At 44.6% G+C, this 13054-nt stretch overlaps 1 protein-coding gene across 12 annotated transcripts in view; it reads left to right on the top strand.

Moving 5' to 3' along the window:
• Positions 1-13054, top strand: part of LOC139381611 (Golgi-specific brefeldin A-resistance guanine nucleotide exchange factor 1-like) — a 115387-nt gene that overhangs the window by 73251 nt on the left and 29082 nt on the right. For 7 of the 12 annotated variants that reach the window (XM_071125267.1, XM_071125265.1, XM_071125266.1 and 4 more), the window contains 6 exons: positions 140-258; positions 715-823; positions 1266-1326; positions 7973-8027; positions 8444-8524; positions 11461-11608. In XM_071125267.1, the coding sequence (XP_070981368.1) occupies positions 140-258; positions 715-823; positions 1266-1326; positions 7973-8027; positions 8444-8524; positions 11461-11608 (573 nt within the window). Of the gene's footprint in view, positions 1-139; positions 259-714; positions 824-1265; positions 1327-7972; positions 8028-8443; positions 8525-10834; positions 10867-11460; positions 11609-13054 lie in introns of those variants that run through there. The other 5 variants (XM_071125273.1, XM_071125270.1, XM_071125271.1 and 2 more) reach the window with 2 other exon arrangements.

The following is a 13054-nucleotide window of genomic DNA, read 5'->3' as shown; positions in this document are numbered from 1 at the left end:
GAGTTGTCACTTAAATTCAGCTGAGTGAAACTTGGCAGACTTGAGGCTTGAATGAGCAGTGTAAGGTTTTTAAAAAAAAATGTCAGCTGATTTCTAAGGAGATTATCACATTGGCCATCTTGTTATCTGCCCTGTGCAGATGCTAACCACGAGGCGGCGGCGGAGGCTATCGAGAACATGGCGGATGCCGTCACACACGCCAGATTCGTAGGGACGGACCCCGCCAGCGATGAAGTAGTGCTGATGAAAATCCTACAGGTAAACGTGCACCAGACGATCATCAATCAAACAAGCTCAAGGCCTCCATCTCAAATGTCACCCTTTTCCCAGTTTACAGTAGTGCACATATTAGACACTGCACTATATGGGGAATGGGTTGTCATTTGAAACTTTCTACAAGTGTATTACATGCATGAATACCCTGGCTGGATTCCCTTTGAGGTTGAACATTTACTGTATGATGGCATACCTCGTAAACAGAGGAGGCTGGTGGGAGGAGCTGTAGGAGGATGGGCTCGTTGTAATGGCTGGAATATAATAAATGGACGGTGTCAAATGGGGTTTCCATGTGTTTGATTCCGAACATTCCATTCCAGCCATTACAATGAGCCCGTCCTCCTCTGCTCGTAAAAGCCCATGTGGAACTGAGGTGGCAACCCTGAATGTTACGCATGCACACACTCGCATGTATACACACTGTCTCTGCCTTGACAGGTCCTGAGGACTTTGCTGCTCACGCCCGTAGGAGCCCACCTGACCAACGAGTCTGTGTGTGAGATCATGCAGTCGTGTTTCCGCATCTGCTTCGAGATGCGCCTCAGCGGTGAGTTCTCCATCTCAGTAATTCTCCCAGTGATTGATGCACCTGGAAGGAACTGCAGCTAGTCCACATGCTTTGCTAGAAAGACACACAGCTGTATTTTATGAAGCTTTTCCAGGGGAAAAATTCTGGAACTCATGTATATGAACCAGATTCTCACGTTTAGCTTCCATGGCCTCCGGAATCCTCATCACTCCAGCCTAACATTTTGATGAGCTCTACCATTCAACTACAACTCTCACCCCCTCCAGATCTTCAGGCGTTAGTAGTTCACTAACCCCCCCCTTACCCCCCAACCCTCCCTCAGTCCCTGAGCTGTGCTTTAATAAAATGCCCTCCTTATCCAGGCCAAACATAGACATACAAGAGGTCCCAGCCTGGCCTCTTTCCTCTTGTCCTCTGGGCTCTAATGGCACCTCCTCTGTTTGTTTTGCCCTCTCCACAGAGCTCCTGAGGAAATCAGCCGAACACACACTGGTGGACATGGTGCAGCTGCTGTTTTCCAGGTAACGGGAAGGGTGGGGAGATATATGTGTGTGTGAGACAAGCCCAAGCCTCCACACCGTACACTGGGACTGGAAAACTTCAGGAAATTAACTTCCAGTTTGTCTATAGAGAACCCTTTCAATTAGGATATTGGATTAGAGCGCCTACCATGAAAACCACTGGGAGGGAAAGTTGTAGGGTTAGGGCTTACCTCACTGTGCTGTGTGTAAATTACAAGTCTGTTTAATTTTACAAGTTGCTTCATAATCAATGTCTGACTTTTTAGTATGAAGGTCATTTGGTGAACTTAAACTCCAACTGAAAATCCCAGTCCTCGTCATCAGACGTGTGAGAGCCATTGGCTCTGTAAACAACCATGTTAAAGCGCCAATGATAATCATTCAAGCTTTTTTATGCAAAAGTCAGTTTACCATCTACTAATAATGGTATAATCCCTGTCAAGCCTCAATTGGAATGATCATTAAATACAATGCCTTCAGAACGTTTTCATACCCCTTGACTTTTTCCACATTTTGTTGTTACAGCCTGAATTTAAAATGTATTAAATTGAGATTTTGTCACTGGCCTACACACAATACCCCATAATGTTAGTGGAATAATGTTTGTTTTCTTTACATTTTTATAAATTCATAAAAAATGAAAAGCTGAATTGTCTTGAGTCTATGTATTTAACCCATTTTTTTATTGCAAGCCTAAATACACTACATGACCAAAAGTATCTGGACACCTGCTTGTCGAGCATCTCATTCCAAAATGATGGGCATTAAAATTGAGTTGGTCCCTCTTTTGCTGCTACAACCGCCTCCACTCTTCTGGGAAGGCTTTTCACTAGACATTGGAACATTAGTGCAGGGACTTCACATTCAGCCACTAGCCCTTGTGAGGTCGGGCACTGATGATGGGCGATTAGGTGTGGCTCACAGTCGCCGTTCCAATTCACCCCAAAGGTGTTTGATGGGGTTGAGGTCAGGGCTCTGTGCAGGCTAGTCAAGTTCTTCCAGACCGATCTCGACAAACCATTTCTGTTTGGACCTCGCTTTATGCACGGGGGGCATTGTCATGCCGAAACAGGAAAGGGCCTTACCCAAAGTTGGAAGCACAGAATTGTCTAGAATGTCATTGTATGCTGTAGCGTTAAGATTTCCATTCAGCGGAACTAAGGGGCTTATCCCGAACCATGAAAAACAGCCACAGACCATTATTCCTCCTCCACCAACCTTTACAGTTGGCACTAGGTAGTGTTCTCCTGGCATCCGCCAAACCCAGATTTGTCAGTCGAACTGCCAGAGAGCACGTTTCCACTGCTCCAGAGTCTAATGGCGGTGAGCTTTACACCACTCCAGCTGATGCTTGGCGTTGCACATGATGATCTTAAGCTTATGTGTGGCTGCTCGGCCATGGAAACCCATTTCATGAATCTCCCGACGAACCGCTCTTGTGCTGTGTTGCAACCGAGGACAGGGGACTTTTACGCACTTCAGCACATGGCGGTCATATTCTGTGAGCTTGTGTGAGCTACCACTTCACAGCTGAGCTGTTGTTACTTCTAGAAGTTTCCACTTCAAAATAACAGCACTTAAAGTTGACCGGGACAGGTCTAGCAGGGCAGAAATTTGATGAACTGATTTGTTGGAAAGGTGGCATCCTATTATGGTGCCATGTTGAAAGTCACTTAGCTCTTCAGTAATGCCATTCTACTGTCAATGTTTGTCTTTGGAGATTGCATGGCTGTGTGCTCGATTTTATACACCCGTCAGCAACGGGGGTTGCTGAAATGGACGAATCCACTAATTTGAAGGGGTGTCCACATACTTTTGTATATATTGCATTCGGAGAGTATTCAGCCCCCTTGACTTTTTCCACAGCCTTATTCGAAAGTGGATTACATTTTTAAAAATCCTCATCAATCTACAAACAATACCCGATAATGATAAAGCAAAACAGGTTTTTAGAAATGTTTGCACATTTATAAAAAAATAAAAAACATATTTACATAAGTATTCAGACCCTTTGCTATGAGACTTGAAATTGAGCTCAGGTGCATCCTGTTTCCATTGATCACCCATGAGGTTGAAGGAGTTGTCTGTAGAGCTCTGAGATGACAGGATTGGGTCAAATCACAGATTTGGGGAAGGGTACCAAAAAATGTCTGCAGCATTGAAGGTCCCCAAGAACACAGTGTTCTCCATTCTTAAATGAAAGAAGTTTGGAACAACCAAGATTCTTCCTAGAGCTTCCTGGTCACTCTGATAGAGCTCCAGAGTTCCTCTGTGGAGATAGGAGAACCTTCCAGAAGGACAACCATCTCAGCAGCACTCCACCAATCAGGCCTTTATGGTAGTGGTCAGACTTCAGTAAAAGGCAAATAACAGCTCGCTTGGAGTTTGCCAAAAGGACTCTGACCATGAGAAACAAGATTCTCTGGTCTGATGAAACCAAGATTGAACTCTTTGGCCTGAATGTCAAGCGGCACGTCTGGAGGAAACATGGCACCATCCCTGTGGTGAAGCATGGTGGTGGCAGCATCATGCTATGGGGATGTTTTTCCGTGGCAGTGACTGGGAGACTAGTCAGGATTGAAGGAAAGATGAGTGGAGCAAAGTACAGAGAGATCCTTGATGAAAACCTGCTCCAGAGCCCACAAGACCTCAGACAGGGGCGAAGGTTCACCTTCCAGGACAACGAATCTAAGTACACAGCGAAGACGATGCAGGAGTGGTTTCGGGACTCTGAATGTCCTTGAGTGACCCAGCCAGAGCCCGGATCTAACATCTCTGGAGAGACCTGAAAATAGCTGTTTCAGCGACGCTCCTCATCAAACCTGACAGAGCTTGAGAGGATCTGCAGAGAAGAATGGACAAAACTCCCCAAATATAGGTGTGCCAAGCTTGTAGCGTCATACCCAAGAAGCCTCAAGGCTGTTATCGCTGCCGAAGGTGCTTTAACAAAGTACTAAGTAAAGGGTCTGAATACTTATTTAATTTTAAAAAGATTTTAAAAATGTATTTTGAATTCTCATGTGGTATTGTGTGTAGATTAATTAAGGGGGGAAACTGTTAAATACATTTTAGAGTAAGGCTGTAACGTAACAAAATGTGGAAAAAGTAGTGGTCTGAATACTTTCCGAATGCACTGTATAGTGTAAGTTCAGGAGTTAACTTAACAAGTCACATAATAAGTTACATGGACACTCACTGTGTGCTATCATAGTGTTAAACATATATTTTTTTAAATAACTACCTCGTCTCTGTAACCAACGCAAACAATTTTCTGTAAGGTCCCTCAGTTGAACAGTGAATTTCAAATACGGATTCAACCAGAAAGACCAGGGAGGTTTTCCAATGCCTCGCGAAGAAGGGAACCTATTTGTAGATTAAGAAAAAAAGCAGACATTGAATATCCCTTTGAGCGTGGTGAAGTTATTACATTTTGGATGGTGTGTCAATACTCCCAGTCACTACAAAGATACAGGTGTCCTTCCTAACGCAGTTGCCGGAGAGGAAGGAAACCGCTCAGGGATTTCACCATGAGGCCAATGGTGACTTTAAAACAGTTAGTGTTTAATGGCTGTGATAGGAGAAAACTGGTTGGATCAACAGCATTGTAGTTACTCCACAATACTTACCTAATTGACAGAGTGAAAAGGAAGCCTGTACAGAATAAAAATATTCCAACACATGCGTCCTGTTTTTGTAATTCTGCAAAAAATGTGACAAAGAAATTCACTTTTTGTCCTGGAATACAATGTGTTATGTTTGGTGCGAATCCAATACAACATATTACTGAGTACCACTCTCCATATTTTAAACTATGGCTGCATTATGTTATGGGATGCTTGTAATCGTTGACTGGGGAGTTTTTCCAGAATAATAAAATGGAATGGAGCTAAGCATAGGCAAAATCCTAGAGGACAACCAGGTTGTCTGCTTTCCACCAGACACTGGAAGATGAATACACAGACAATAACCTAAAATGCCAGCCCAAATCTACATTGGAGTTGCTTACCAAGAAGACAGTGAATGTTCCTGAGTGGCCTAGTTACAGTTTTGACTTAAATCTGTTTGAAAATCTTTGGCAAGACCTGAAAATGGTTGTTTAGTAAAGATCAACAACCAATTTTACTCGAAGATATTTGAAAAGAATAATGGGCAAATGCACAATCCAGTTGTGGAAAGCTCTTAGAGACTTACCCAGAAAGACTCACAGCAGTAATCACTGCCAAAGGTGATTCTGACATGTATAGACTCAAGGGGTTGAATACTTATCTAATCAAGATATATTAGTGTTTTATTTTTCAGGATTTTTATTTTATTTTTACAAATGTCATTTTTCTTCCACTTTGACATTGCAGAGTGTTTTGTGTAGATCGCTAACAGAAAATGACAATTACATCCATTTTAATCCCACTTTGTAACACAACAAAATGTGTGAATACTTTCTGAAGGCATTGTACATTAACGTATTCGGCGACACTTAGCGTCTTAATTTCCCTCTGCATTCAGAGGTCAACAGGGCGCCGGTCCACTAATGCAATAACATGATTCTCTACCGACTTCAGCATAGTGGGGAAGCATGCCACATCGCTCCCCCCACCCCCTGTCCCAGAGGCCCGTACATTAGACTTCCAGTCACATCGTCTCACAGACGAGTGGATGAGCCTGCTATGCGCCAGACTGTATGATCTGCATATAGATGAAGAAGAGCGTCTCCCCCATAAACACACACAGAATTAGCATGGCCAGTAATCCTGCCAGAAATGATCATAAAACCAGCCGGAATAGAGTCGTCTCATTCTCTAAATGTATTACGCCCCCCCCCCCCCCCCCCTCGCCACCTCAAGAATAAACAGAGCTCAAAACAAAGTCACGGTGTAATTCTCTCTTGGAGGCGCATGGATCTCAGATGAGGCTATTTGATGCAGGATTTGTTAAGAAACGTGGTGTCTTTCACAGAAGAGCCCGTTGATATCGCTAAGTCACCATCAGGACATTCTTTGTGTATTTGTGTCGTCGTTGGGAGTTGTGTGTCATGCACTGCAGCAGCTTGTTATCATATCTCTTACAACACTGTTTACTAGTTGTCGGATATGCAAATAGAAATGAATGACAGCCATTGTAGCGGCAGGTAGCCTAGTGGTTAGGACTAGTAACCAAAAGTTTGCAAGATCGAGTCCCCGAGCTGACAAGGTAAAGAATCAGTCGTTCTGCCCCTGAACCAGACAGTTAACCCACTGTTCCTAGGCCGTCATTGAAAATAAGAATTTGTTCTTAACTGACTTGCCTCGTTAAATAAAGGTCAAATAAAAGGTGCGTCCATGGTGAAAAAATGAAGGCCTGTTATTACAACTCTCCTTCCCACAACAACGTGCGAGTACGTTAAGGATGGCTATTACGTAGACCCCCCCCCTCTTGTCCGCAGCTCATCCATAATAAAGACGTAAGAGCCTTGGGCAGCCCGGGCATAATGAGCAGTGGATCTCATTGAGTGCTCAGGAGGAGGCTTAGATTGCCTACTGAAAGTATTATGAATGTTAATCTGTTGGACTCACAGATCATCCAATAATCGAGCTTGCAAGACAGCACTCTATTAACGCAGAGTTAACGTCGGGGGGGGCCCCCGTCTCCGTGTGTGTGTGTGTGTGTGTGTGGTAGCCAGTGACATCTCATTCGCCGCAAAGCCCAAGAGTCCACAAAGCACAGGGCTCTCGGACAGTGTAGAAACATTACGCTGGACAGCTCATCTCGTCATGCCACTGAGAAGCTGATCTGGGTTTGGGATGGAAATGCAGGGCCGTCAGACAGATTGCTTCTGTCAGCCTTGTGCCTTATAAGCATTGGTCTCTCTGTGTTTATGGTTATTTTCATGGAGCTTTGGTTAGTTTAACAAGCTTTGTTTAGCAGTTGTCAACTTCTACACCAGCTGTTTTGATTTTACTGTCTGCAAGCCTTTGGGGGATTTAATTGAATTTCATCTAAGATGACAAACAATTTTCCGTTCTTTGTCCCTGCTTGGATATTGACATGCATGTGGTTACACAATACAGATTTTATTTTCAGTGTGGTGTTAATGACTGAGTCTCCATGTTAGTCTAAACTGCGATATTCAAGTACTGCCCTTTGGTATCATACAGTTTGCAAGGGCTTTACGCCTTCTGTGCTCTTAATGGCCATGTACTCTTATAATCGCCACCGGGCACAGCCAGAAGAGGACTGGCCACCCCTTAGAGCCTGGTTTCTTCCTGGGTTCAAGTCTTTCTAGGGAGTTTTTCCTGGCCTCTGTGCTTCTGCATTGCTTACTCTCTATGGTTTTAGGATCAGTTTCTTTATAAGCACTTTGTGACGACTGCTGATGTGAAAAGGGTTTTATAACTGCATTTCATTTGATTGATTGCTCTAGCGCTACATATAAAAGTGATTCAACTTCAAATATCCGCTGAAAACGGAAACTGCTTTGTTGGTGTGGATAACAGGTTTCCTGTCGACTCACGGTGGCTGAATGAATGAATGACCTTGAATTGACGGTTGAGTTTGAGAAGGCACAGGAACTCAACGTAGAGGGAGGAGAGGACAGGGCAATGTATCACATAGCTACATTAAGGGATGTATAAGTCTGATAATTGACATCCCCCCTCTCTTTTTTTTATAGACTACCCCAGTTTAAAGAGGAGGCCAAAAGTTTTGTGGGTGCCAACATGAAGAAGGTAAAATCAAATTAGGCTTAATGTTGAATGTGCCAGTACTGTCTGGCTATGACTGATTTTCTTGCATCACCCCCTCCCCTTTTCTCCTCCTGGTTCCTATCATTCCCATGGTGCTGTGAATAATCATTGTACTCTACAGGGATGTCCACCGCAACAACACCTCTTTTTGCTAGGACTTTGCTCCCCCACGGCCAAAAAGAAAACTGTCAAAACAATCCATAATAATATCTTGTCTTGACGTGTAGAATTGCAACTGCATACCCAATATGCCTTTCCCTCCCTCTGCTTCCACCCATCGTGTTGGCGTGCTTTTCCCAATATCACCGCCATCTCATTAAATGCTGCATTTAAAAAAAAAATGTTTTATTTGAGTTTCTCTTTACAAAATGCATATTTCCCTGTGTTCCCTCCCACAGACCCCATCCTGTATCCTGAACACACAGGATCTTATTTGTACAGAGCAGCCTAAAAACATCAATCAGAGGGGCTTAGAGAGGGTACTTGTTAAAAACACCTTTCGATTGGCTTTCAACGAGTGCATTGAAATAGGCCAGAATAGCATGGCTATCTGGAGTGAATGCATGAGAGTGCATTTTAGGGATATTTTAGCATTTTCTTGTAACCTGGGTTTAAAGGAATTTCATAAATTTCACATAAATTATTAACAACTTAAGAAGATATTTAATTATTTTGTGGTTAGATTATTTATTTTTATCCCACTCAATTAGATTTAATTTAAATGAAAATAAATACAGGTTAATGGTTTCAGGCTGTACGACAAATTACTTTATTTCAGACTGTTCATGTATTCATACCCATTTCTATATACAGTGCATTTGGAAAGAATTCAGACCCCTTCTCTCTGTCCACATTTTGTTACGTTGCAGCCTTATTGTAAAATCTGTTAAATGCATTTTTCTTTTCCTCATCAATCTACACACAATATCCCATAATGACAAAGCGAAAACAGGTTTTTAGAAATGTTTGCAAATTTATTAAAAATAAGAAACAGATACCTTATAAGTATTCAAATCCTTTGCTATGAAACTCCAAATTGAGCTCAGGTGCATCCTGTTTCCATTGATCATCCCTGAGATGTTTCTACAACTTGATTGGAGTTCGCTGCAAACGGAAACTGCTTTGGTAAATTCAATTGATTGGACATAATTTGGAAAGGCACACACCTGTCTATATAAGATCCCACAGTTGACAGTGCATGTCAGAGCAAAAACCAAGCCATGATGTCAAGGATGTGTCCGTAGGGCTCCGAGACAGGAGATGGTGTCCAGAAGGACAACCGTCTCCGCAGCACTCCAACAATCAGGCCTTTATGGTGGTGGTCAGACAGAAGCCACTCAGTAATAGGCACATGACAGCCGGTTGGAGTTTGCCAAAGGCACCTAAAGGACTCTGACCATGAGAAACAAAATTCTCAGGTCTGATGAAACCAAGATCTAACTATTTTGCCTGAATTCCAGGCCTCACGTCTGGAGGAAAAATGGCACCATCCCTGAGTTGAAGCATGGGGGTGGCAGCATCATGCTATAGGGATGTTTTTCAGTGGCAGGGACTGGGAGACTAGTCAGGATGAAGGGAGCAAAGTACAGAGAGATCATTGATGAAAACCTGCTCCAGAGCGCTCAGCACCTCAGACTGGGGCGAAGGTTTACCTTCCAAATGGACAATGACCCGAAGCACATAGCCATGGCAACGCAGGACTGACTTCGGGATGTCTTTGAAAATCCTATAGTGGTCCAGCCAGAGCCCGGACTTGAACCCGATTTGAACATCTCTGTAGAGACCTGAAAATAGCTGTGCAGCGATGCTCCCCATCCAACCTGACAGAGCTTGAGAGGATCTGCAGAGAAGAATGGGAGAAACTCCCCAAATACAGATGTGCCAAGCTTGTAGCGTCATACCCGCGGACATTTCCCTGCATTTCTGATTTAGCTTCATACCACAAACAGTAGAGAAGAACACAAGTGACACTTTTATTTCACAGTCATACCCCATCAAACCTAGACTCCATGTGTACAAATACAAATGTTGATGGGCACCAGAAATGTCAGCTTGGGGCCTCCCGAGTGGCGCAGCGGTCTAAGTTACTGCATCAGTGCTAGAGGCGTCACTACAGAGCCGGGTTCAATCCCGGGCTGTATCACAACCGGCCGTGATCGGGAGTCCAATAAGGCAACGCAGAATTGGTTCAGCATCGTCCGGGTTAGGGGAGGGCTTGGCCAGGGGGGCTTTACTTGGCTCATTGCGCTCTAGCGACTCCTTGTGGTGGGCTGGGCACCTGCAGGCTGACTCCGGTCGTCAGTTGAACAGTGTTTCCTCCGACACATTGGTGCAGCCTGCTTCCGGTTAAGCGGCCGGTGTTAAGAAGCGCGGTTTGGCGAGTCGTGTTTTTCCAAGGACGCATGACTCGACCTTCACCTCCCGTGCCTGTTGGGGAGTTGCAGCAATAAGACAAGATAGAAATTGGGGTGTCAAAAAAATGTCAGCTTGAGCAGTTACAATGTGAAGTTTGCCGTTCTGTCTGATTGCCCGCCCTTCACTGTGCTGTCTGGCTTGGCCTGCTCATTTGTGAATGTCTCCGCATGGAGCCTGCCTGTGTCGACCCCCCCCGTAACCCGCTACCCTCTTCCCCAAACAAGCCCATCCCGGTGGGGTTTGCATGGTACTCTGTTTGAACCCCCCCCCCCTACACCCCATGCATCACTGAGTGAGTTCCTTGTCTGTGTGCTGCTGCTGACATGTCGTCCATCACTAATCACGGGCACCTGCCCCCTTCTCTCCTGAGGCTTACAATATGTTGTGGAAAAACAAACGAGTGCAGGTAAGGAGATGACTGGTGACTCAGTTGGAGAATGACCATCTTAGTCTCCTCATCTTCCCTGCCCCTCCTGTCCTCTTATTCTGAACCCACTAACCACCCACTTCTAAAGATTCATACACAATGCTAAGGAGCAATTTTTTTTAAACCAAAATACAATTTGCATATGTATTGATGTAGTTAGATTCATTATAAAGTGTTGGAGTACACTAACAAAACCATGCCATGACCTTTTTCATTGTGGCTGCTTGAATTTGTTTCTTGTGTTTAATCCTGTGGGACTTTTTGTTGAATTTTCTTATTCCACCTTCGTACAGATATTGTATCTTGCCATTGGGGTGACTGCTATGCAATCTCATCTGTTAGTAAACAGTGTTGTTTTTTCAGACGTCTGTGTATGACTTTCTGTTTTAAGACTGTGTTATACTGGGGCACTGTCCAAATACTGTATGGAAAAGGATCCTATTACCTTTAAAAGATTAACCTGATACCATCATCTGTACAATATATGATGATATTACAACACCCTCTAGCCAAGAGCACAGCCAGTGGTTTTGTGTATTTGTGTACTGACTGTGTGTGTTCTACCGGTTTTAGCTGAAGATGCGTGCTGGTGGGATGAGTGAGTCGTCAAAGTGGAAGAAGCAGAAGCGCTCGCCCCACCCCCCCCGCCACATGGTGCGAAGTGCCTCGGGCGGATTGGAGCAGGCCCCTACCACCACCCTCAGCAACAACAACCTCTCTGGTGAGACTCAATCTTGTAAACTCAGCAAAAAAAGAAACGTCCTCTCACTGTCAACTGCGTTTATTTTCAGCAATCTTAAGATGTGTAAATATTTTTATGAACATAAGATTCAACAACTGAGACATAAACTGAACAAGTTCCACAGACATGTGACTAACAGATATGGAATAATGTGTCGCTGAACAAAGGGGGGGTCAAAATCAAAAGTAACAGTCAGTATCTGGTGTGGCCACCAGCTGCATTATGTACTGCAGTGCATCTCCTCATGGACTGCACCAGATTTGCCAGTTCTTGCTGTGAGATGTTACCCCACTCTTCCACCAAGGCACCTGCAAGTTCCTGGACATTTCTGGGGGGAATGGCCCTAGCCCTCACCCTCCGATCCAACAGGTCCCAGACTTGCTCAATGGGATTGAGATCTGGGCTCTTCGCTGGCCATGGCAGAACAGTGACATTCCTGTTTTGCAGGAAATCACGCACAGAAAGAGCGGTATGGCTGGTGGCATTGTCATGCTGAAGGGCCATGTCAGGATGAGCCTGCAGGAAGGGTTCCACATGTGGGAGGAGGATGTCTTCCCTGTAACGCACAGCGTTGAGATTGCCTGCGATGACAACAAGCTCAGGCCGTTGATGCTGTGACACACCTATCCAGACCATGACGGACCCTCCACCTCCAAATCGATCCCACTCCAGAGTACAGGCCTCGGTGTAACGCTCATTCCTTCGATGATAAACGCGAATCCAGCCATCACCCCTGGTGAGACAAAACCGCGACTCGTCAGTGAAGAGCACTTTTTGCCAATCCTGTCTGGTCCGTCTGATGATATCTAGTGAGGACCTGCATTACAACAGGCCTACAAGCCCTCAGTCCAGCCTCTCTCAGCCTCTTGCGGACAGTCTGAGCACTGATGGAGGGATTGTGCTTTCCTGGTGTAACTCGGGCAGTTGTTGTAGCCATCCTGTACCTGTCCCGCAGGTGTGATGTACGGAGGTATTGATCCTTTGCAGGTGTTGTTACATGTGGTCTGCCACTGCGAGGACGATCAGCTGTCCGTCCTGTCTCCCTGTAGCGCTGTCTTAGGCGTCTCACAGTACGGACATTGCGATTTATTTCCCTGTCCACATCTGCAGTCCTCATGCCTCCTTGCAGCTTGCCTAAGACATTTTCACGCAGATGAGCAGGGACCCTGGGCATCTTTCTTTTGGTGTTTTTCAGAGTCAGTAGGAAGGCCTCTTTAGTGTCCTAAGTTTTCATAATTGTGACCTTAATTGCCTACCTTCTGTAAGCTGTTAGTATCTTAACGACCGTTCCAAAGGTGCATGTTCATTAATTGTTTATGGTTAATTTAACAAGCATGGGGAAAAAGTGTGAACAAAAAAAAATCTGTGAAGTTTAGATTCTTACGAATTATCTGTGAAAGGCAGGGCCCTGAAAAAGGGACTTTT

Source organism: Oncorhynchus clarkii, chromosome 23 (genome assembly GCF_045791955.1).
Source record: "Oncorhynchus clarkii lewisi isolate Uvic-CL-2024 chromosome 23, UVic_Ocla_1.0, whole genome shotgun sequence".
Lineage (NCBI taxonomy): Eukaryota > Metazoa > Chordata > Actinopteri > Salmoniformes > Salmonidae > Oncorhynchus > Oncorhynchus clarkii.
Note: the sequence above shows the minus strand (reverse complement) of the source record. Positions and strands in the feature narration are given on the sequence as shown.